General features: G+C 35.3%; 1 protein-coding gene across 1 annotated transcript in view; it reads right to left on the minus strand.

Moving 5' to 3' along the window:
* Window positions 1–217: 217 nt before the first annotated feature.
* LOC138696513 (GATA-binding factor C-like) overlaps window positions 218–27,516 on the minus strand; it is a 677,081-nt gene continuing 649,782 nt past the window's right edge. The window contains exons 6-7 of the mRNA XM_069821569.1: window positions 12,325–12,753; window positions 218–5,833 (exon numbers count right to left, since the gene is read on the minus strand). Coding sequence (XP_069677670.1) covers window positions 5,807–5,833; window positions 12,325–12,753 — 456 coding nt within the window. The 3' untranslated portion in view covers window positions 218–5,806. The remainder of the gene's footprint in view (window positions 5,834–12,324; window positions 12,754–27,516) is intronic.

Genomic DNA, 27,516 nt, shown 5'->3' on the forward strand with positions numbered 1-27,516 from the left:
GATGATATTATTTTGCAAACAATAATAATGTAATCTGTCTGTATTAACTTCTTCTACCATTTTTCTAAAGTGACAGAATACAGCATCAATCATAATCCTGTAAAACTTCTGCATGTGATCATTCCAGCATTCTTCTTTAAAATTAAGTGTTGGTTTACAAAAGGAAAATGTGACAAAGGAGTGATAACAGAGGTAAATGACAGAAAAACAAACATAATTCTTTTTGATCTCGATTTATGCAATTTTACATAAACATATTATTATAATATTATATTTACAGTATGGAGTGATTTCACTACACATATTTTGGGGGAACCTTTTTTTTAGATACAATATTATTTTAAGATAAATCTTATGCACACTGTTTCACACTAAAAAAAGTTTTTATTTATTCATTTGTTTTAACAACACAACATTGATGATTTTTTTCATAGATTTTGGCCTCAAAATCACTTTTTACTTTTCTTCATAAAATAGTTTACAAGTTGGTGACCTAAAAATTGTTGGAAGGACTAAAAACATTTAAAAAGACTGTTCTTTCATATATATATATTGTGTAATGAGAAAAAAATTATCTTCAAATACCTTAAGTGTGAGGTGCGTTAAGTACCGGGGATGCAATCAGAGACGCCACTGATTTCCTCTAAACCGCCACTGAAGTTTGTCTATTCACCATTGTACCATAATGCTGAGAAATCCTAGTTCTTTTACTGGCAACTTTATGGCAGCTTCAGAGGGGGAAATTATTTCGTACCCTGAATATTAAAAACTACAATTATTATGATAAAAAAAATTGATGTCGAATGCCGCATAAATCTACAGGGGAGGGGAAACACCCATTTCCGTCTTTTTTCCACTTATTTGCTACCCTGTTTGCGCCAATTTAATGCAATTGATCGTCACTTTTCACTTACACTGTTGTCAAGTCTTATCACCTCATTTTCTAGTTACGTAGAAGTTCGGAGGAAAGGTGATAGTCTAATAATAAATATGGCAATGCAGATTTTATAAAATTGTCACTTCAAGTTTTTTGTTGTGGAGATAAACACTTCAAAATACGAACAACAATAGTAAAATGTTCACAATTTTTTTTTCATATCCTCTTATCGCACATTTCAAGAAACCTTATAAATATTGCAAAACATTATGATACATGGCAAACATAAATATCACATTAAATTAAACAACTATTAAAAATATGTTATTTTTACACAATTCGTAGCTATTTTTATCGCCAGTTTTTAGTATCCATAACCACACTTTTATACAGAGTGCCTCACGAAAAAGTAAAATCATCACTATGCTATTTTTTCCACCTCTGTTTGTGATATAACGTTTATTAGGCTCTTAGATTCACACTATGAACTTGCAACACTACAAATTTTAATAGCACTTTTTCGTGGACCACTCTGTATATATACAATTTCTCACATCAGTTTATACATTCTCTGATTGTATCTCCCAGTTGATGTTGTCTTGTAACTTGTGTCTGCCATTCGTAATCAGTAAGAAGTTTAACACACTTGCATTATTTTTAAAAATTACAACAATCAGTTTAATAAGATTCCAATCATTAGTTTTAATGTCATAAAAAAATTACCAAGAGCCATTCAGTCATGACCTTCTGGAAAAAACTGACATGGCCTAACAATGTGCAAAAATTTGCTGCTAGACGGGTTAAGACATGTTATGTCACTCCTAGCAGGAACTTGAGTGGGAGACAATAAAGAAAACAGTTGTTGATTAAGAACCATAAGTCCAAGTGTTTTGCTAGATTGTGACATACCATGTCTCTATATTGTTTGTGACCATTTATGGACAAGTTGTTTTTTATTATTAATAATATTCTGTTGGGCTACATAATTGTGGAGGGGTGTACCACATGACAAAGTTCACAATATACCAACGCTTCCAACATCTGTCTATTCATTAAGATTTTTTCACTGTCGTATTTCTTGGGAGAAAAAATGGTTTACTTCTTTAATAACACATTAATCGACAAGAAAACGTTAATACCATTATCTGAGTGCAGAACGCCAACTTTACCGAGGTGAATACTGTATTAACATGGACTTTTTAACATTGGCTTACAAACTCTGAAAGATCGCTTGAAAGAGCTAATGACAATTCGTTTTTCATTTTTATTCCTGTTGCTGAGAGCTTTCATTTACCCTCTTTTGAATATTACAGTAATAAATGCATAGCCATCAAAATTCTGATCTCTCTTTTTTCACTCAAACCAATGAAGTCCAGTGTATACAATAATTATAAATGTGTATTTGTATTCACAGCTTTAAATTTAAACAACATAACCAATGTTTCTAAGTACAAAAAATGGCGGAGTACATATTCACGTCTTTATTTATAACGTTACATTGATATTAATGTAAATATTTGATAGGCATTGCGTTACCATAGATACAATGGTTATGTTCTTTAAAGTGAATAGGCTAACTTCATTTTTTCTATAAAAAAAGAGTGTAGCCTAAGTAACCAATCTTCAACTGTCACGAAGATTTCGGATCGACCACCATTAATTCGTATAATGGAATTTTAAGATCGCTATGAAATAGTCTATGTGCATTCAGAGCCCTCTTTGGTATTACAGATCATCTCTCCGAAATTCGTCGTCACCTTTTTTTCTTTACTTAAAATGCAATGCAGTTAAATTTTTGTGGTTTGAAAACAAAACACTAACACTCAGAACACAAAACATCTTTATAATTTTCAAATATAAAATTAACAAAAGACTGTAGACGAAAGATTGATTCATTGGATATTTAGATACTCTAATATTAAAACGCGTCTTTCTTGGAGATTCTTGTAACAAACATTTTCTCTTCCCCGAGTTAATAAAGGAGCTGAGAAAGAATTAAATGTTTTATACATGGAATGCCTAATACAATTTAATATAAAATACATAAATTATTTACTGACTAGGGTAACCTCCTTGCAACATATTATAAAGCGTAATACTAATTTTTTTAATTTTACTTCACAAAAGAAATAAATTTCAAACAAATTAAATTTTCTATATTTTCATATATGTATAGGCAGAAAATCTTGTACAATATTTTTCAAACAATATTCGAATAAAACTTAGTAAAATATTCTCACTTTGGTGCCATTTCTTAATGTAATATTATGTTTTATGGTCAAAATTATACAAAAAAAAGAAAGAATACTTTATTTTAACGTTTTAAACCCATATTCAAATAATGAATCAATAAAGACGCCTTCCATATTGAATACCGTAGATGTTTTATTTCAGAATTGGAATTATTAAAATCTAATTTCCAGTAACTGTGAAATCTCTTTACGAAATTAAAAAATATTATTTCTGTATATAAACTATTTATTACATAATACTGGACGCAATATAAAAGAGGTTTGGAGTGTAAGATATTGTTTTAAAATCCCGGACCTGAAAATAACAGATTAAACTCGAAGTTTGTTCCTGCAGTGTTAACGACAAAGTCAAAAAACTTACTTTTTTTTTTTTTTTTTTTTTTAATTTTCGCCATTTGTATCAAAATGTTGCACTTAAACCACTCAAACAAAATGCATTTTACAATTTTAAATCTTAGCATTTGTTATGTAATTTGAGATTAATAAAAATGAAAAACACGTTTTAAAATTTACGTTATTTTATTAATTTCTTATTATTTCTGGCCAAAATTGACTCAATAGTTTTGAAAATTTAAACCTAAATAGGCCTATTTCTTGTAAAACTGAAATTAAGAACAATGATGAATTAAACCTCATGTTATCAAATTAAGCCGTTATTTAAAAATCTTAACTAATAACATTAATAGAAACAAATGTTATAAATTAAGTTTTAGAAATTTACTACAAACTTTGAAGTAATAGGAATGAATTGTAGTCACTGATATTGCTTACAAGAACGTTTAAAGACATTCTTAGCCCAGTCTCGTGCAACAGTCCATGAAAATCTACTAAAACTCTGTATAGTGGGACTCTTTTGTCCTCAACTGTTTTGTTGCATTTCATAAACGGGATGCAGATTATTTACGTCAGCACAGGCAAGGGGCTCCAAGAATTGTGAATACATATTTATCACTTTTCAATAGAAGGGGCTAAAGGTATACCGTTTGAATTTTAAAACATGCTTTTCTACAGTCTTATGACCTTCACATAAAAGAAATATTTTTTCCTACGTAGTCTAAAAACATATACAACAGAAAATTAAATTTTTATTCATGTGGGGATGTTGAAATTCCATCAAGATAAAGATCCTTATACTCGCCATTCAGGTACAAAGACAGCAGAAGGTAGATCGCCCATGTCTTGCTAATCTCGGGCAGATTTTGTGTCAGCACTACACCCCAGTAGTTTTTCACCCCAAAGGATTTCATTAATAGGCCTGCATTAAATCGTAATTTGCAAATTTTTACTATTAATACCATTATACAATCATAGATAAGATACTCATCGCATAAATATGTTAATAGAAAGTCTGAGAATATCAATATTACTACACAAAAATATAAAGGATTCATCTTTATTTCTCTCTTGTATTTTATTTTCAGCTCAGTTGAATGATCATAAATGAAACGCCTAGCTACTATGTGCCAAACAATACATTACAGTGTCTACAGTCATGTTCGAGTACTTTGTCTTGAAATGGCGTTAATTTAATGATTCAATGATAAAGACAACAGTAGTACCGTGGGGAAACTAGCTGTAACACTGCCTTTGTCTAGCATAAATTCTGTTTTAACTTCTCGGAATGTCAATCAAAATCTTCGAAAACGAAAGGCTGTACTTCAGCATTTTGGTGAACTGGGGGGGGGGGAAATTCTTATGTTAATTTCTGCTGTCACACGAAATATTTTAACTTAATTACCTCCAAATTAACTCAACGTTATGGGTATATTTTTTAAGATTTTCTGCCAAATTTCATTCTGATATTCATTGATAGACATAAGGAACGGATCTGAGTAACGTGAAAACCTATCGTTATAATTCTTAAAAGAAATAATTTTGAGCTTGCACTTCTATAATAATCTATGTTACCAAGGATAATTCCCACGTAAACTTGACTCCAATTTTCTCATCTTAAAATTGTTTCTATGGAGATAAAAGCACAACAATCTTATATCTTTGTATTAAGATATACAAAACAAAATTTTATTAGGCCTACAGGTCGTAAATGGAAATTTTGCTAAATAATGAAAGATTAAGAGATCATAACAAAGATTGAACAAATTTTTCACTTCCTTCTCTAAAAATAAATAATTTATACTTTAACGGATACAAAAAACAAGACTCTAAAGTTTATACTAAAATGGCAAAATATAGATCAGGAAATGAAAATTTTAGTAAACAATTGAAGATTGAGAATCATAACAAGACATGAACAAATTTTTCACTTATTTATGTAAAAAATAAATTAATATTTTAACGGTTTTAATAACAAAGTGATGTTTCCTATCACTGAATCTCCAAGAAAACCAAAATGATGTTTGAAAGTTCGAAAATTGAAAAAAATGTATGATAATACTCTAGTACAAAGTGAAGGAATTGAGGTGAAATGACCTGTACTTCCTCTCCTGGGCTGTTTATTTACAACACACACGCACACACACGTTATTTTTGTACTTGTTCGAACTCCTGTAATTTCGAACAGGGGATCTGCTGCTTCTTGATTATTTTTTTAATCACGAACACCATGATGACGTCACTGACTTAATGTTCAAATCAACTTGTCTGCCCGCCATTCTTATGGAGACAAAAATGTCACTGTCGCTGAAGATAAGATGGCGGCTGAAATGTCGGAAAGTTATCACGTGTACTCCGACCTCCAGCCCGTCTGAAACAAGAGAATAGCGATGAATTAAAACTTAACGCCTCTGACTAAAAGGTAAGACAATTACTACGAAAAATATTATGAATTTTTTGTTGAACGATATTCCGATTGTACCCATATCAAAGAACAATTTCATCATCATCATCATCATCATCATCATCATCATCTGTAGGCCATTTGACCTAGTCTGAGCGCAAGTAATTTCTAAAAATCTAACAGATTAAAATATAAAATAGAAAGTGTATTCTTTATGCTTTCCCTGAGCCATTTTGCCTCTTGGTTTGTAATTATGAATTTTATTTTTGGGATTCTAGAGTGAGACTTTTCTTTTATTTGAATAAGTCATTTTTCTCTACATTCTTTATGTTGCTACTGTTTGCATTTTTTTCATTTCATTTATTGTATTTCATAGATCTTAGTATAGAGATTAGAACAAATAAAAACTTATAGAGGTACATAGGCTATACATTGATACATGGTATACAGATAAAATAAAATTACGAGCATAAACAATTCATTAGTTCTGTAGAGCATATGAATAAGGAGGGTTTTTTAAAATTCTATTCTAAACCTTTCTTCTTAACATTTCAAAGATATGATATAAGTTACACAGTGCCCTGAAGACTGTAATGCATGAATAGTGAACCACTTTAATTTTTCTTGTGACAGCTAGGACTAGCAGAGAGTAGATGGAGATCTGATCTGCGTATTGTATTACAATTATAATTAATGTTCTGATAGCGCTAAATGTGTCTTCATTTCTTTTTTATATAAAACATCATCAGGGAAAGAATTTACACAAAGTAAGGTCAATATTTCCTACTTTTGAAAAGCCTTTTACATGATAGTCTTATATGTACACTTGTCATTTCATTATTATATTTGTGGTCTGGTTTTCTGTACTCAGCATCCTCTTAACCCTCACAAATTAGCTGCTCTAAAATTTCGTGCTACTTATTCTGTCGATGGTTTTCCAGTTCACTGCGGGCTAAAGCAAAGAGATGCACTATCACCTCTACTTTTTAATTTCGCTCTAGAATATGTCATTAGGAAAGTTCAGGATAACAGAGAGGGTTTGGAATTTAACGGGTTACATCAGCTGCTTGTCTATGCGGATGACAAAAATATGTTAGGAGAAAATCCAAAAACTATTACGGAAAACACGGAAATTTTACTTGAAACAAGTAAAGCGATAGGTTTGGAAGTAAATCCCGAAAAGACAAAGTATATGATTAGTCTCGTGACCAGACTATTGTACGAAATGGAAATATAAAAATTGGAGATTTATGCTTCGAAGAGGTGGAAAAATTCAAATATTTTGAAGCAACAGTAACAAATATAAATGATACTCGGGAGCAAATTAAAAGCAGAATAAATATGGGAAATGCCTGTTATTATTCGTTTGAGAAGCTTTTATCATCTAGTCTGCTGTCAAAAAGTCTGAAAGTTAGAATTTATAAAACAGTTATATTATCGGTTGTTCTTTATGGTTGTGAAACTTGGACTCTCACTTTGAGAGAGAAACAGAGATGTCTGAGAATAGGTTTCTTAGGAAAATATTTGGTGCTAAGAGGGATGAAGTTACAGGAGAATGGAGAAAGTTACACAATGCAGAACTGCACACATTGCATTCTTCACCTGACATAATTAGGACATAATTCATGGATCTAAATACATCAATTCTGGAGTAATTAATTGTTTTCCTACAAGAAATGTAATTTTTCAGTAAGTTTTCATAACAGAAAAATTGTTATATCATCCACAGTTTGAAAGATAGAGAGATTGGGTTTACAGTAAAAAATTTAATTTTTCACAGGCATTTGGTTCCTTTATAAACATCAGGGGATTTCACAAGAGTAGAAAGACAGGAGTGCACCATCTCTTTCGAAGGGGTGTCCTTAAATTTCTGGTAGAGCCTATAGTTTCTCTCAATATAATACTTTTTAAAGTCCTTAAAATTACTTCTATTGCAGACCATAAAGGCCCACAGAGTTGCGACAGATTAAGGCTCCAACTTTGCAGACAATCGGCATTAACAGCAGTACGGATATCAACCCTACGTTCTTGCCGCCTTTATCGCAAAGAATATACATCTGGTACTCACTTCTGTTAGAGGCTGAGCCGATTCCATGAACCTCAGCTGGAACCGAACCGAGATCTTCAGCTATTTGGCATAGTGCCTTAACCACTACATTGTCGCGTGTCCCAATACTTGCTCAGTTTCATAAATTTATTTTTCTATTTGGTGGCTCAAAAACTGAAAATAAACATACCATTTCCCAGTCATAGTTTTAGTGTCAATTATTATTTTCATTTTTAATTGGAATATAGGACATAGACTATAAATAGTTAACAGCCATACTAATTTCTCGTGCCGTTAACTCTAGCGTGCAGATAACTAACTATAATACGAAGATCGTTTCGTGCTGAACGCTATCCACTGTCAAAGGTCATATTTGTGACTTATTTTTATTGCTTTACTTTGTGGAAGACAATGCCTCGTTAATGATTATATTTTGTCACATATTTCCATACTATAAAATATCTGAACATTTACTTACTTACTTACTTACTTACAAATGGCTTTTAAGGAACTCTCAGGTTCATTGCCGCCCTCACATAAGCCCGCCATCGGTCCCTATCCTGTGCAAGATTAATCCACTCTCTATAATCATATTCCACCTCCCTCAAATCCATTTTAATATTATCCTCCCATCTACGTCTCGGCCTCCCCAAAGGTCTTTTTCCCTCCGGTCTCCCAACTAACACTCTATATGCATTTCTGGATTCGCCAATACGTGCTACATGCAGTACCCATCTCAAACGTCTGGATTTAATGTTCCTAATTATGTCACGTGAAGAATACAATGCATGCAGTTCTGCGTTGTGTAACTTCCTCTATTCTCCTGTAACTTCTTCCCTCTTAGCCCCAAATATTTTCCTAAGAACCTTATTCTCAAACTCCCTTAATCTCTGTTCCTCTCTCAAAGTGAGAGTCCAACTTTCACAACCATACAGAGCAACCGGTAATAGAACTGTTTTATAAATTCTAACTTTCAGTTTTTTGACAGCAAACTAGATGACAAAAGCCTCTCAACCGAATAATAACAGGCATTTCCCATATTTATTCTGCGTTTAATTTCCTCCCGAGTATAATTTATATTTGCTACTTTTGCTCCAAGGTATTTGAATTTTTCCACCTCTTCGAAGAATAAATCTCCAAATTTTTATATTTCCATTTCGTACAATATTCTCGTCACGAGACATAATCATATACTTTGTCTTTTCGGGATTTACTACCAAACCTGTCGCTTTACTTGCTTCAAGTAAAATTTCCGTGTTTTCCCTAATCGTTTGTGGATTCTCTCCTAACATATTCACGTCAACCGCATAGACAAGAAGCTGATGTAACCCGTACAATTCCAAACCCTATCCGTTATCCTGAACTTTCCTAATGACATATTCTAGAGCAAAGTTAAAAAGTAAATATGATAGTGCATCTCCTTGCTTTAGCTCGCAGTGAATTGGAAATGCATCAGATAGTCGTAGAAACTGGCCTATTCGGACTCTGCTGTAACCTAAGTTCCACTGAGACACATTTTAATTAATCGAACTAATTTCTTGGGAATACCAAATTCAATAAGAATATTATACAAAACTTCTCTCTTAACCGAGTCATATGTTTTTTTGAAATCTATGAATAACTGATGCACTGTACCCTTATAATCCCATTTGCTCCTCCAATATCTGTCGAATACAGAAAATCTGATCAATAGTCCATCTATTACGCCTAAAACCGCACTGATGATCCGAACATTTTAGGAAAAATATTTAACAATTCCTCCTCTATCGTTTTCTATGTAAACGACGGAAAATGCTCTTCGGGAAACTAGAATTTCCCTTGACTTGTTATCACTGAATCTACTACAGTATAACCATTCGCTAAAGCCATACAGTGTATGACAAATTTTATAAATGTTCTAAATATTTATCACACATCAGAAGGTTTGGTTAAAATACTGCAGTGACTGTCATATTACGTAATCAAACATCCCGGGTCCTCAGCGGAAAATTACACATGTGCCAGAGCCTCTCCAAGGTAGAGGTTACATCGTTAATATGGTAGAGTTAACTAAACATTCATACGAGACGAGCTCCAATGTATTGTGGCCCAATGAGCGTGGCGGTCATAGAATAGGTTCACCCAGGCCTGTCTACGTCGACGTAACATATGACCAAAATAAATTTAACTTGAGCGAGAAGTGAACTGATACTTTATCGCAGACGTACCGCAGTAATTTTCTACCGTTGCTTGGCTTTTCGAGAATTGAATCATCGTGCGCCATGTACAGGGTGTTAAAAAGAAGTATCCAATATTTTAGACGGTGCTAGTATGCAACAAAACAAGAAAAAATGTCGAATAAACATGGGTCCTACAACACATACTTTCTGAGATCTGAACGCTTGTTCGTAGGAGGTGCTCAATATGACGTCCATTTATGGCAGTTTCTCTGCCCTTCGAGGTAAGGAATCACGCACTCTTTGAAATTGACCTGGTTGTTCTTGATAACCAAACGTCTAGGGGATTTATGTTTGGAGAACGAACAGATCAAGGTGTGGGGCCTCCCCAATCAATCCAGCGGTTCTGAAATGTCAGCGTCAGGTGTTCACGCTCATTGCGGAAAAAAATGTGCTGGTGTGCCATCATGCATGAACCACATCTGTAGTCTTTGCTGACATGGCACATACTCCAGCAAGGTAGGCAATACGTTAATAAGAAAGTCCTGATAACGGGCCCCAGTTAATTAATATCTGTGGTAACACGTATGGTTCTTAATCTATCGCCAAGAACCCCTGCCCATACATTGATTGAGAATCGGTGCTGATGCCATATTTCTTCAACTGCATGGGAATTTTCATCAACCCAAACATCGTGATTACGAAAATTCACAACACCAACTCTGCTGAACCCCGCTCATATCCGCAACCAGACTTTTGTTTTCATTATTCCTTACGACGTATCATTATTCCATGCCAGGGCTGTCAACTACGGTATGATTATCTGGTAGTCTGCTGTATTGTAGGGCAGAAAAATGCATTGCCATAAATGGACGTCATATTGAGCACCTCCTATAAACAAGTGTTCAGACCTCAGAAAGTATGTGTTGTAGGACCCATGTTTGTTAGACAATTTTTCCTTGTTTTGATGCATACTATCATCTCCCAAAATATTGGATACTTTTTTAACACCCTGTGTATGCGATGATTGTTCGTATTCGACAGGTGGCCTGGGTGGCATTCGTGAATCCGAAGCTGATAGGTGAGCTATCCTGCGTCAGCCCGAAATATAGGCAGATTTCATCCACAGGCGATAATTAGCCTGTTAAGCTTCAGGGTCCCGGAGCCCTCAAACCCTTCCTATATCAGCATTGGAAACCCGTACTATCCCCAAGAATTGTAACTGTTAGCATGTACGATCATGAAACGAGCAGGCTAGAGTTGAAAACAGGTTGTGACAAAATACTTAATAACTTATTATGTGAAATCCTTCACTGACTCACAATTTGGTTAAATCACTTATTATAATTATATGATAAATCTTATAATTATATTAATTATTGACCAGCACTTTGGACATCATCAGGTCACATTAGACAAATACATAACTTTGTTATTATTATTATTATTATTATTATTATTATTATTATTATTATTATTATTATTATTAAACGCGGAATAAATAGGGAAATATCTGCTTTTGTCATCTAGTCTGCTCTCAAAAGACTGAAAGTTAAAATTTGTAAACAGTTATATTACCGGTTGTTCTGTATGGTTATGAAACTTGGACTCTCACTTTGAGAGAGGAACACAGGCTAAGGGTGTTTTAAAATAAGGTGCTTAGGAAAATATTTGGAGCTAAGAAGGATGAAGTTACAGGAGAATGGAGAAAGTTACACAACACAGAACTGCACGCATTGTATTCTTCACCTGACATAATTAGGAACATTAAATCCAAACCTTTGAGATGGGAAGGGCATGTAGCATTAAGGGCAAATCCAGGAATGCATATGGAGTGCTAGTTAGGAGGCCGGAGGGAAAAAGACCTTTGGGGAGGCCGAGACGTAGATGGGAGGATAATATTAAAATAGATTTGAGGGAGGTGGAATATGATGGTAGGGACTGGATTAATCTTGCTCAGGATAGGGACCGATGGCGGGCTTATGTGAGGACGGCAATGAACCTCAGGGTTCTGTTTAAGCCATTTGTAATTAAGTAAGTATTATTATTATTATTATTATTATTATTATTATTATTATTATTATTATTATTATTATTTTCCAAAGGCGAGTAATTAGATTGGTGATTATTTGTTGAAGTGTCATTCCATAGGGCACTCAGAATATAATGATAGTTTTGTCATTGGTGATCTAAGCTGCCCATATATAAGCCCCATTGCAGGGAAGTAGATCCTATTTCGAATGCATTTGACTCACCATTCCATTTGACGTAGCCGCAAGACCGAGACCCCCGGATCCGAGGGCAGAGAGTGACGTCATGTGATGGTGATGCATGCCGTGGTGGGGTGGAGGCCCGGGCGGGGGCACTGGGCCTGGGGGTCCCGGGTTCATAAAACCGTGGTGTTGAGTGTTGTGGTACATGTAGTGTGACATGGCTGCGTGGTGGGGGTGCAGGTGGGGGTGCACGTTGGCGCCACCACCCATCGGCGACCCGAAGCCCCCTGCTCCGGCACCGAAGCCCCCCGACTTGCCGGTGGGGTCCAGAGGCTTGATCATGTCGGACATGACACCGCCCAGAGAGAGACACGAACCCGGGCCCCCTCCTTTCTTCTTCTTGGACTTGGACGAGAGCTTCCGGTTCCGGGTCTGGATGCCCTCCTTCTTCATGGTGAGAGGCCTGTTCACCTGCGAACACAGATCAGTAGCGGCTTGTGAGGTTTTATGATATAGGCCTATATCCAGCGTTTGTTTAAAATACACTTATTTCTATACTTCCATCATACTGCGGAAAAACATTCCGAGATTTGCTATACAGTTTGACATTTAAGTACTCGCGAACTATTTTCTGACATTTGTTCTCGCGTGAGGGTCAAAGTGACCCCAAGCAAAAATACGAATTAAAATCTAAAATTAATAGTTCCACGTAAACTTTATAGTTCATATGGGTCATTACTAGGGCTAGGATTTTGATGAAATTGCATCTTTTTTCTAGTAAGCCAGAAACTAGCTGCTTTAGTTAGTATTTATAGGTTATGTGATAAACTGAGTGTTTTAAGACATATTTGTTAGGTCATTTTTTTTGCATTTTTTGCCTGTTTCAACTCATAAGAGCATCTTTTGTTTTATTCAGTCATTTTTTAGGCATTTTCATTTAATTTTGGCCATAAATCAACATTATTAATGTAAAATAATGTTTATTTCCTTTGATATTTTCTTTACATATTTTGTCCATTAATACCCATTAGTTTGTATGATATTTTAATCGTTTTTCCACACAAATATTGCCATTTTAACGTAGTACACCCCATGTAATGGATCAGTCCAACCACCCCTTCAATATAGACTTCTCTATACCTGCTAATTCCGGATAAGAGTGGCCTTGTGGTGGACTACATGGAAACTAGAAGTAAAGTAAATCCATGGCGCTACAGCCCATGAAGGGCCAAGACCGACCAACTGACTGCCGACCTCACGTCCACATGCCTACGCAGAGGTAAACTATCATACATGGAAACTACATCAAGTAAAATAATTAATTGAAGTGTATTACTTAGAAAAAATTATGTGAAATTTAATTTAATTACTAATCTAAATATTAAGTAGTAAAAACCTCTTTTCCTACTAAGCCAATTATGTAAGATCAATTTTAGGGCATTTAAGGGCATTTTTGAAAGATTTTTAGGTCATAAATGTATTGTTTTTAGGACTTCTTTCATGATTTATAGGTCATCAAAACCCTAGCCTTAGTCATTACTTGCCAGAATGTTCTTAAGTAATAATTTGCATGTGTATACACCACAAAAGTAACACTGTAATACTTGTGGACTGATCTGTAACATCAGTAATCGCGTGGGGGTTAGAGTGATCCCCAATTAAAAACACGAATTAACATATGAAATAGCCTGATTCTGTGTAAATCTTCTAGCTCATTTGCATCATTACTTCCCATAATCTTCTAGAGTAAGAGATTTCACGTATAGAATCACAAAAATATTACTATACTACTTGTGGACTAACCCAACAGAACCCCCAGCTTGGAAAATTTAAATTAACGCAACAAATGGCAGTGATAAACTGGAAGTTATCATGTAGTCGTATTGCCGACACCCTTTCAGGTAGGTACTGATAAGCTGGGCAATGTAGGCAACAGTGTAAAAATAATACAAACCAACATATAACACTGGGGGGTCAACATGACCCCCAAGCGACTACTTAAATGTTAATCATCCCCGATGTCGAAAATGTGAAAAGTATTTTTCAACATATTATCTATCAGTCAGCCAGAAAAATGGCGATTTATTGGACGTCAGTTCTAACTACAGTGAAACCAAGCTAATTCGGACTTCACCAACTCGGAATTCTCGATAATTCAGACAGACTCTCTTTTTTAAAGGAGACACTTGGAGATTAATAGTCCACACATTGAAGGTAGAAGTGAAAGCAAAGAGTTTAAAATGTGGTGATAAATTCATATTATCGAACATAAGGTTCATTTAGACACATTAGTTCAATTTGTAGATTATGGTCCGAACTATCAGAAATTGTCTTAAACTCCTGTTGTTTTATTTTTAAAGTTCAATATAATTCTACACTTTATAAAAATCATTGATGTGAGGAAAAATGCTACATCTCTGGTGATATCGCGAGTTAATCTTCTGTGTGACATCCGAAGGCTGTGTACTATTGTTGAGACTGGTTCTATTGTTGTGAACTACATGGCGACTGTATATGTATTACCGATTTGTTATGAATATGATTTCGGTGATGAATGAGGCTGGTGATATTCAAGGATGTTATGGCCCGAATTTCATGACATTTGCCTTACGGTTGAGGGAAAACCCTGAAAAAACTTCAACCCTCAAATTCAACCCGGGCCTTCTGCGTAAGAGAGAAGCATGCTGACCTCTACACCACAGAGGTGGTCACTAATAATACGTTTGGAAGTAAACCCCGAAAAGACGAAATATATGATTAGGGGAGAGTTGGGTAGTATCGGACATCGGGTAATATCGGACAGTGCGTTTATTTCATCTACCACTATATGGTAGTACCTGAATGACATGGTTACGTTTCTGTATGTGACATCACAGAAACGTAACCAAGTCAGTCAGGTACAATCATCGTGTGGTAGATGAAAGAAACTCACTGTCCGATTTTAGCCGATGTCCGATACTACCCAACTCTCCCCTATGTCTCGTGACCAGAATATTGTACGAAATGGAAATATTAAAATTGGAGATTTATCCATCGAAGAGGTTGAAAAATTCAAATATCTTGGAGCAACAGTAACAAAATCATGCCACTCGGGAGGAAATTAGCCGCAGAATAGATATGGGAAATGCCTATTATTATTCGGTTTAGAAGTTTTTGTTATCTAGTCTGTTGTCAAAAAATCTGAAAGTTAAAATTTATAAAACAGTCATATTACCGGTTGTTCTGTATGGTTGTGAAACTTGAACTCTCACTTTGAGAGAGGAACAGAGATTAAGAGTGTTTGAGAATAAGGTTCTTAGGAAAATATTTGGGGCTAAGAGGGATGAAGTTACAGGAGAATAGAGAAAGTTACACAACGCAGAACTGCATGCATTGTATTCTTCACCTGATATAATTAGGAACATTAAATCCAGACGTTTGAGATGGGCAGGGCATGTAGCACGTATGGGCGAATCCAGAAATGCATATAGAGTGTTAGTTGGGAGACCGGAGGAAAAAGACCTTTGGGGAGGCCGAGACGTAGATGGGAGGATAATATTAAAATGGATTTGAGGGAGGTGGAATATGATGATAGAGAGTGGATTAATCTTGCACAGGATAGGGACCGATGGCGGGCTTATGTGAGGGCGGCAATGAGCCTGCGGGTTCCTTGAAAGCCATTTGTAAGTAAGGAATGATGATAATGAAAAGAAATTGTGTAAAGTGTTGATGGCGATGAGGAAAAAAACGGGAAAACCAGAGAAAAACCTGTGCTTTATCCAGCACACAGTAGCTCTACCAAAAAATAAAAACATGTCGATGCATAGAGAAAACTTAAGCACAGAAGTTTTGTTTGCCACGGATCCCCACAGGTTATAGTGGTTAACGAAACCCGGTTCCTTTAACTGTAAAGCTGCGAGTTAAATGAGCTAAGAGTTATGTATAAGTAATGAAAGAAGAGAGGGATAGAGAATCAGAAAGGGAAAGAGAGAGCGATATCAAGAACTAATCCCCGAGAATGAAAAGTACTTAGCAATGACAATTAATACAAACTACCTGCCATGAAGAGCGTTGAGCGGGTTGCAAATGACTCTATTCCAAATCCAGGGGACCCCCGCAACAAAAATGGCCCCTGCAGACACGAGAGGGCCACAAGCCCACACAACAATCCCATCAATAAACAAGTGGACGCAATTAAAACGAGCTGGAAAGGAATAAAACGAAAACTGTAATGTGGGTCTCCTAACCCCATTTATAATCTTTATGCACCAACAGTGCAGCATAATGAAAAGGAGATGATGCTCTTTTGTTACGCTCAATTTGTCGGCCATTTTCAATGTCTGGCTTGGTGTTAATAGACAGTCATTATCAGCAAGCCACGGTCGTAGCACTAGCTGTCCAGAAAACATTGGTCCGAGAATTCTAACACAAGATTCTAACTTCCTTCAAACTGACAGACAGACAGACTTTGGAATAGACAATTATAAAGGCGGACTAGGATTATGAAGGTAGAGTTTTTATGGCATTTTATAGCGACATTGTAAGTTCTGTGTTATACCTGATTCATACGGGGATAGTTTAAAGGAGTCAGGTGCTTGAAGCCTTTAAACTTGGCACCATATTTGTGATCACACGGAGGCACTAAACTTGAAACCATGTTCCACACGTAAAAAACGCGCGCTGAATGTTGTATGCTTAGACGTACACTGTTTTTATTTATTTATTTATTTATTTTTTATTGCGAACCACTTCTACATTAATGTTATGAACACTTGTTCTTTAAGTTCCGTAACAAGTTTCTGATATATTCCCTCTCGTTTAATTTTAATTTTTATTATTATTGAAGTATTATCGTGCTTATAGTCCACGGAAGTTCGAAGGCCTACATCTCATGCAATTCTAAAAATGTTACAATAAGGTGTATATATATTCTATTTTTTTTATTATGACATATGGAAAAGTGCACAGACTAGATGCCCATCAAAGAACCTTCTTCACATAAATATACATGAACAATTTAATTTACAATTTATTATTGATAATGATTCACCTTAACAGCAGGTATAAAATAGGTATATGCAACTCATTAGCAACAGAAATAAAAGAAATGAAAACATGAAAGAGATGTAGCTTATAATTATTCAGTATTTACACAATATATGACATTTAATAAACTGATAATAAATTGCAGGACGAAAACAAGAGAAAAGTTGTGATATTTTTTTTTCTATTTAGAGATATTAAATACCAAATTTCTTCTATATACATATATTTAGAGGGATATAAACTGGAATTAGTTTGAGTATTTCAGCGGAATCGGTATTATTTTTGTTCATAATTTTCTGAGAAATATCATCGAGTAAGTCGTTCTTCAGTCATTAAATGTATGGAAACAAAAAATTCATCTCAATAATTTAAGTACTCGTAGTTAGAATCTGGAATGGACAAGGTATTTTGAATATCTTATAAGACAGGAACCAAAGGAACTTATTCTTTATCAACTCGATAGAATGAACGTTGTTTTTGCAACGAGGATTCCAAATTATTGTAGCACATTCCACTTGCTTCTAACCAGGTTTAGGCCTAACCTAAAAACAGGTGGTTGCTTCAATAATTTCGAATTACAAATCCAAGTGATTTGTAAGCAGAATTAGCTGGTAAAATTTAAAATATTGGGTTTGAAAGTTAAACAAATCTCAAATTCGATACCTAAATTAATTAGCTATTAATTTAAACAATCACACACTATCAACAATATCTGCTTGCAAGTTGCTACTTGCTATGTAGGCATTTACACGAGGAAAGTTGTGGAGTCAAGTTGGTCACATGGTGGGAAAGTGCACACAAAAGTTGACGAGTCGTCAACTCAAATTCTGCTTGACCGCCTAGTCACAACTTGACTGCCCCGACTATATCACATAGGGAAAGTCGACTTGCTTCAAGCACTTGACTCCTGTAAACTATCCCCGTGTGAATTGGCCTTTAGGTCTACTAGAGTAACTAGAAGACGAGTGGCAGAGAGGACAAAGTTGGTAGCCACTAGTGTAGCTCAGGCAGTAGGCGCCTTTGTCTCCTGATCCGGAGTTGTGTTCGTGAGTGGGTTCGGCTCCCGTTAGGGTTTATTTCCTGGTTTCATATATCCGAGGATTTTTCAACTGTAGAGCACATTTTAGGTAATTCATGACGAATCCTCGATCCCATCTCGCCAAATACTAACTCGCTATCACCAATTGTATAGACACTAAATAACCTAGCGTCGTTAATGACCAACTAAAAAAGAAATGGCAACGCTGGAGGTACAAAATGTGTTGTTGCCATTTCAGGCAATAGAAGAATAGAGACAGAAAACAAAAATGTGTGCAGTGTATATTGTGAAAGAAAATGCGTCACAGTCAAAATGTATCCTTACTGTGAAACGCTGTTGCCACAGTTCACCGACAAGTGTTGATATAAAATTGGACCTCCCCCTCCTGCTGGGTCAAAAAAAGATGTATTTAGGTTTCGGTCAGTTAATAATATAGTAATTGCTCCAGCAAGTAATGGTAGTGATAATAATCCTTCTACACTCGTCGCGAACGGGTTATATATTTTCATGATGTAGGGCTAAGCTATATGTTTTCAGTGCTGTCAGTATGTACCTTAATTAGCATATAATGCGATAATTTTGTCAATCAGGCATGTACAATTTACACAGTAGTTGTCTTTTATTCTACTAACCATGAGTGGAGCAAGTTTTGTGTTTTTCACGTGCATCACGATATCGTCACAATATTTTTCCGGCAATATTTTTTGGATAGCAAAGAAAAATTCTGTCTGAAATGTTGAATACTGCAGAATCCCAACATATTGGCTAAGCGTTTTCTATACTGGAGGGAAAAATAACTTTGGTGAGGCTGAGACGTAGATGGGAGGGTAATATTACAATGGATTTGAGAGAGGTGGGATATGATGGTAGAGACTGGATTAATCTAGGTCAGGATAGGGACGACTTCTGAAGGCGGCTATGACATCCGGGTTCCTTAAAAGCCGTAAGTAAGTAAGAAGGTAAGTAAGTAAATATATATATTTATTATTATTATTATTATTATTATTATTATTATTATTATTATTACTAAACATTATCACCACCAACAGATTTCGTCAACATTCTATCATCCCAGTAATCATCACCATCATATCATCAGAAATATCACCGGGAGAATTTCTCCGAGATCAGGCCCATAAACACACTCCATCACATTCCAATAGTTGCCATCCATTTTACAAACTATTTCCTTCAACTGAATCTGTTTATATCCTTTAATTTCCTCGCAGGTTCTCTTCATTTCCTTCTTGCATTGCTCTTACATTCAGTAAGTTCCAGGGGTCATAATATTACAAAATTATGAGGAAAAAAAATTCTTACAAACGAGATATCATTCAATTGCCGTTTTTATTGCATATTATGCCTTTCAGCCAGACACGTTAATATAGACCAATCGTCACGATTCGGTAGTTTACATCATCGTTTTAACACCTTTCCTGCCACAAACGAGTTATATTGGCCAATAAACCGATCAGTTATACTCAGATCGGCTTCAGTGTTAAGAAATAAATGTTGAAATTGACAGCTGAACGTCGTTTCATTCAATAAGAGCTAAGTTTCCATGGAGAAATTATAACTTAACTATATAAATAATACAATCTTTATGAAATAAATACAATTTCTATACAGGAAAATATCTTGTCTGAATTAAATATACTTAATTAGAATAAAATGAAGGCTTTTTTATTACAATAAAAAACATTCTACTCGTAATATAAGTCAATTCAGAATAGTCGGTGTCTAGTTAGCTTTTTAAATTAGGTACACCCCTTATTGGATGCAACTTATGTGCTTCAAAATTACTACCTCAAAATCGAAAACAACGAAAGGAAAACCCAACATGGGGCGCAATTTACCTGAAGCCCAGATGAACACCCAGTCCCATGAACGGAAAATAAATTTCTACCATTGATCACACAGAGAATCGAACTTCGGACCGTTTGGTTTGGAAGTGCACACGCTATCATGTGTGTATCTATATAATATATCATATAGGCCTATATATTTACATATACACATATACATACACATAGTGCTTTGCCCAAAGGCAGGTCTTTCACTACAAACCCAGCATTCTCCAATCTTTCCTACTTTCTGCCTTCCTCTTAGTCTCCGCGTATGATCTCTTAATGTTGTCTATCATATATATTCTTCTGCTCCTAACTCTTCTCCCGTTCACCATTCCTTCCAGTGCATCTTTCAGTAGGTAGTTTCTTCTCAGCCAGTAACCCAACCAATTTCTTTTCCTCTTCCTGATCAGTTTCAGCATCATTCTTTCCTCACCCACTCTTTCCAACACAGCTTCATTTCTTATTCTGTCTGTTCATTTCACACGCTCCATTCTTCTTCATATTCAAATTATTTCAAATCCTTTTAGTAGCTTCTCTTCACTTCGTCATAATGTCCATGTTTCTGCCCTATACATTGCCACACTCCACACAAAACTCTTCAGGTTTGTATTTTAATATTTTCATTCTAGTACAGATATTTCACTTAATTTCAGAATATGTATTATATTATGTCTTTCTCGTGTTAAATTCTATCGTACTTGGTTAACATGTTTCGACCTGTTATGGGCCTTCTTCACTTAATTATTTGGATTTCCTTAAATACCCGGTCAATTTTTTTATTTCTTATAGCTATTTCATTTTTTACAAAAATCATATCTTTGTATATCATTTTGCGGTAAATTGGCTGACATAAAGTGAGTGTAAAGAAAATTTGACCAATAGTTTAGAAGAAATCGCCGCACAAAGAAAACTTGTATTTAACGAAAACTTCGAAATGCATGTTTTTGTAGAATCACAACATTCTCTTAGACTTCCTACAAAGAGAAAGTACCTACAAAAACTCGCTAATAAAGGGTATAAACTATAAGATAGAAATTAACAAAACTTTAGCGGTCTTACTAATAAAAACTCTATATACAGACGTTTAACTGTCTTATACTTAATACAATGAGTAGCTCGTTTGTAAGTCGTGTGTAAATTCCTTACTAATAATCACTACATACGTCGTGTATAACAGTACAACTGTTACATAGTTACGTCATAGTTTCGTCATTACTTCATTACGAAAGGTAATAGAATATCTGAGGTTCTCTATTGCATCCGGTAGAGCGCTCTAGTGTGGCGTGTTAAATATCGATAGTGCAACTGGCTCTAATCGATTACCACACTACATTTTGGTCAAAGTGTACAAGCCACAGCAATATTATTCTAATAATTCTATGATCTTTGATTTGTTCTTCTGTGGTTACAAGGTAACCATCATCATAAAATGACAGTCGATACGAACAGCTGTTAGAGGGGCGGCCATTTTTTCCCTATATACAACGCTTAAACAAGGGGTTTCGTGTATATAACTACTGCAAAGGAATTCCCATTGTATAGTTACAGCTTGTTTATACGTCCATAGCTTATTCACGGTTTATTAGTAACGTTTTCTGTCTCAACTCTGCATAAGTCTCGTACAAAAACTTTACACGGTTTATTAGTAAGACTGTAAGTAAATAAGAAAGTGTTTGAAAACTATAAAATAACATTGCAATAACACATTTTTTACAAAGACGTAATGCAAATTTATTGCTGTTTCAAGCTCCGGCCTGCCTCACTCAACAGGAGAGAACTCGCTGTGTTTCCATGCAGTTAGGACCTATCGATAAAGACAATCTGGACGCAAACCCTCATCAATCACGCGCGCTCTAACGGTCCAACGTATTTGGAAACTTCTGTACAATGGACCCTGACTTAGCTAAATAATAAGCCACTTATTTGATCAGCGGGGGGCACTGCTGCACTGATTCTTACAAGTTTCTGCCCCCCTCTCCCTATATCCCCGGCTCAGGGGGGGAGAGAAACTGTGGGTCGACTGGGGTTACACTTCTCAGCTTGCGGAAAAGAGCGGTCTATATCTTAGTAAAGACATGCACAGTTTTCATGGTTACTCGGCCTGTCTGAATGAAACAATTGACGTTACAACAACAGAGATAAAACGTGTTCTATCTCGGTATAAAACCGCTAGGATTCAAATCTCCTGTTAATTTCATCATGTAATAAAGATTATTCTAGAGGAAAAATGACCTTCTAAGTGCCTAAACTGAGCAAAATATAAATATAAAAGTCATTTTAATTCATTAAGTAAATCGCAAAATCATTCAATAAAGTAAGGTTACGAGATGAAATGTCGTTTGCGTACTATTCAAATCTTTATCCTTGTCATCCCTTTAAGAAAGATGTTTCGGTTTACCGAATTTTTAACACAATACGTCATAGTGTAGTAACCTTAGACATAAGACAGACTATGCAAATCATTGCCTTCTTCTTGTGCCAAGGATAGAAATGCTTCCATGCGTTCTATACATAATAATAATTGCAGTACAAATAATCGATGTAATAACAGTCATACCTTCGCTCTAGAATATGCCATTAGGAAAGTTCAGGATAACAGAGAGGGTTTGGAATTGAACGGTTTACATCAGCTTCTTGTCTATGCGAATGACGTGAATGTGTTAGGAGAAAATCCACAACTATTAGGAAAAACACGAAAATCTTATTTGAAGCAATAGGTTTGGAAGTAAATCCTGAAAAGAGAAAAGTATATGATTATGTCTCGTGACTAGAATATTGTATACGAAATGGAAATAAAAAAATTGGAGATTTATCCTTCGAAGTGGAAAAATTCAAATATCTTGGAGGAACAGTAACAAATATAAATGACAGAATAAATATGGGAAGCTTTTGTCATCTAATTTGCTGTCAAAAAACCTGGAAGTTAGAATTTATAAAACACTTATATTACCTGTTCGAATATGGTTGTGAAGCTTGAACTCTCACTTTGAGAGAGGAACATAGATTAAGAATAAGTTTCTTAGAAAATATATGGGGCTAAGAGGGATGAAGTTACAGGAGAATAGAGAAAGTTACACAACGCAGAACTGAACGCATTGTATTCTTCACCCGACATAATTAGGAACATTAAATCCAGACGTTTGAGATGGGCAGGGCATGTAGCACGTATGGGCAAATCCAGAAATGCATATAGAGTGTAGTTGGGAGACCGGAGGGAAAAAGACCTTTGGAGAGGCCGAGACGTAGATGGGAGGATAATATTAAAATGGATTTGAGGGAGGTAGGATATGATGATAGAGAGTGGATTGATCTTGCACAGGCTAGGGACCGATGGCGGGCTTATTTGAGGGCGGCAATGAATCTGCGGGTTCCTTAAAAGCCATTTGTAAGTAGGCTAAGTAATAATAGCCATACTTCCATCCCTTCATATATGTATTAAGCTTGTTATTATTATTATTATTATTATTATTATTATTATTATTATTATTAGACTACTATTATCTTATCATCATCACCAGCATTATTATTAATATTGGTTGTAGTAGTAGTAGTATTAATTGTAGGCCTATAAATAATGGGCATTTATATGTAAAGGAAGAATGCAACTTTAGTGATTCCCTGATTTAAAACCTGTTTTAGCTATGAAGGCTAATCCAATTCGATTACACGATATCACAATATATAGTAAACAGTAATGCAATATATAAGCAACAAAAAAAAACTACTTTATGCTCCGATGAAGCACCTCCGTCTTATGTTTTACTCATAGATCATCGTTTTATGGTAAAATATTTACAAAATAATTGGAACAATGGTTTTGAAACCTCAAATAATCTAACTTACACATACTTCTCACTATAGATTTTTTCTTAAATTATTTTAAAATATAGAGAATTTTGTAAGCAGATGATCTGATGGCTGTGAATTGTGAAATGACTTTGGAGAAATAAAAGTAATTACTCAGAAAATCTGCCTCGTGATTAATGTTTCATTTTATCTCTTGCAGGGCTTTTCAAGGAAAGAACCGGAGACTCGTTGATTATATATATATATATATATATATATATATATATATATATATATGTAGAGAGAGAGAAAGAGAGAGAAGAATGGATATGTAGCTCAATCAGCAGAAAAACTGAGTTCGAACTGGATGGATACAGTTTCTTTTCAACGTTTATCATATTTTCCAGAAATGTTCAAAACCTCACTGCCTTCTAGTTGGTAAAAAGGTCAGAACGTAATGCTGATCATTCTGATGTTATGAAAACTTGTGCGTAACAAAGTCTGTACTTCATTTATTCAGCTTCATATCACGTAAGCGGTATTCCTTAAAGTAGGTAAACTTTTTGGGAAACGTCGATTCAAAAGATTTATTGCCTTACGTGAGACTCGATCTTCAGCCCTCCTGTAACCAGGACCTCTTGGTAATCTAGGACTGAAGCATGACCCCGCCCTAACAAGGCGCATTCCTGCACAGCGAAGAGTAATTGGAAGCTCTTAAAAGTAAGCCGCGTTATTCCCTTCTTGCTCTCGAGTCAGAGTTGCTAAGCAACGTTCGGACAACGGCTCTGGAGTGCTTTGGGCCTCGCAGTAATTTGGAGCGGCAATATTAGGTGTTCAACTTAAACCTATTTTGTGCTAACCCTGCTGCCATATTCATTTATCACCGTCTTAACAAGATCCCCGCACTTTTTTAAAAAAGAAAAATATCGTTTTAGCAGAAACCAAGGTTTGTAACATCGCTTAGCTTTCATCCTCCCATTCTAATGACGCACATTTTTAGACACGTGCCTTACAGTATTCACTATAAGGGTGGGGGGGGGCTGATTACAATTTCATGTCAGCTTCTTGAATATTTGCATCATGTCATAAAGCATAACGAAAGTCTATCTGGTGCAAGTTTGCCATAAACTTTGGAACTACAACCGGGACATATAATTAAAACACCGCTCATTGTGCAAAAATTGATTTTTATTGGAATTAAAATAATTTTGTAAAGAAATTAACACAATATTAGGCCTACTTGCTTCTTTTTTCATAATCATACCATTCATACAGTATTTCTCAGATTTGCTTACAACCTGCATGATGGATGGATATCTTTGTACATAGAAGTAAAATTCAGAACATGTCATGTTCAAATTTTAGTGGCACTACAATATGCTTCTATAGTGTCCATACTTAACGGATTTATTTTATCAGTCCATTGTGCTGCCATCAAACAAAATTTGTGTTCAAGATTTGCATTGTGTGCAGGCACAGCGAAAATATCCTGACAGATTTCCAGTAATTCTGAATACTGTTCTGTAGGGCTGGGGACGGAGCGGTTCGGTTCGGAGCAGTTACTGTGACGTAATTACACGGTTGAACCGAGTACAGTACAGAGTACAAATTTGTGGCGGCAGGTTTAAAATTTAGATAGATTTAGTCGATTTTAGAACGTACTTTGAATGTGAAACCAAGCGTGTTTTAAAAGCGTTGTAGTAAAGCGCTTTCGCTTTGCCAATTGGCGAGAAAAAAGTGCTTCCATTCATTGCAAAATAGCGGTTGCAAATTTCATTTGCGTGATTACAACTATTTGCGGAGTTATTTTGTATGAAAGACCTATTTAACTTTCAGTATTGTTATATAGGACAGGCGAAATAAAATTGATAAAATAATTTATAATAGGCCTACTATCAGCTAATAAATTAACATGTAAGGTAAACGTTAAACGCTGCAGCTAAGTGAAAAAGAAGATAGAAAGAAACGGGCTCCATGAAGCGTTGCCTAAAACACTTAAAAAACACACACAGAATTATTTACTATTACGGAAAGTGAATAAAATAATCAATAAAACGTGGAATCTTAAACTGAAGAAGATAATGTTTATTTATTTTATAACATTACTAGCCTTCAATACAACCATGTTCTCTTTGGTGAAGAGTAATATTATTGATAAATTAAAGTAATTAGGTAACGTAATTCGTAGAAATAAATACAAATAAAATGATGACTGATGAGGTAACACAAGTCCAATAAACACAAATTGAAGAAAAATATAACGCACTTCCTTTTTTAACATATTTTAATATTAATCAAACATTCTAATATGATAATAATAATAATAATAATAATAATAATATTATTATTATTATTATTATTTACAGTAATATGTTCAGATTGTCAGTGTTCATTAGGTCCACTTGACAGGTCATATAATAGGATGAACTCCTCTTCAATTATAGAGGTCTTTCAATCCGCCTTGGGGATAAGGAAATAATTTGTCCTGGAGCAGAACATATTTAAATACAACAGTACCTACTTTGTTGCCTGCTAGAATTAAGTAAAACACGTGAACTCTGTGTGAACGTTTGAACTGACCGGTAACGGCTACGGTTAATCGAGTAACTTCGGTGCTCCGCTGCCAAGCACATAAACCGATAGAACCGAGTAACTCAACAGTTCTACTCGCTCCGTGCCCAGCTCTACTGTTCTGTATGGTTTACAGTCTCAAAAAATTTAAGCCACTTGCCTTGAACTTTTTCGCTTTCCCATTCATGAACATCCAAGTTTGTACTCACAAAGTTTTCCAAGCCAACAATCTGATCAAACACTTCAGATTCTGAAAGCTGCATTTTTTTTTTTAAGGTTAAGCCAATGTCTCTTCTATATCACTATAGCACTATTTAAAATGTCCAACAAGTTCCGCTAAATCACACAATAGATATATTGCAGTAACCTAAAATTACAAAGAAGCTGTAAACCAACTCAAAATCGGGATATCTGACCGTCCTGAACGAAATTTGTCGGGACACAAGGACAGTGGACACAAAAACGGTGACAATCCCGGAAAACCGGGACGTATGGCAACTCCTATCTGGTTGGATTTATGCTTCGTGAGTAGCTATTTATATCGCATCACTAAGCCAAATTTCTCATTTTTTCTTCCTCCATTGGCCCTCTTATACCTATTTAGCCTTAATATTTGTTACGGTCTTGGCTTCGAGCTTCGAAATCTCCTTACACTTCTTAGAGTAAGAACGTTCATTACCGGTAATGTGATGTCCGGTGCTTTAATAACATTCCAAACAGAAGTCACAATTTACTACCACTACTACTATAACCACCACCACCGCTATACTACTACTACTACTACTCAAAAACTATAGTTACAGTAAAAATATATTCATTAGATCCCGTTTCTTGTGAATAGGCGGAAGAGGTCATCGACCATCGTGTTAACCACACGCTACTCCCGTACTGGTTGGACGATCGTTCACTTCTGTGGAGGCATCTAGATGTGAGACCAGTAATCGACTGGTTGGCCTTGGTTGT

The sequence above is a fragment of the Periplaneta americana genome, chromosome 3, assembly GCF_040183065.1.
Source record: "Periplaneta americana isolate PAMFEO1 chromosome 3, P.americana_PAMFEO1_priV1, whole genome shotgun sequence".
Classification (NCBI taxonomy): Eukaryota; Metazoa; Arthropoda; class Insecta; order Blattodea; family Blattidae; genus Periplaneta; species Periplaneta americana.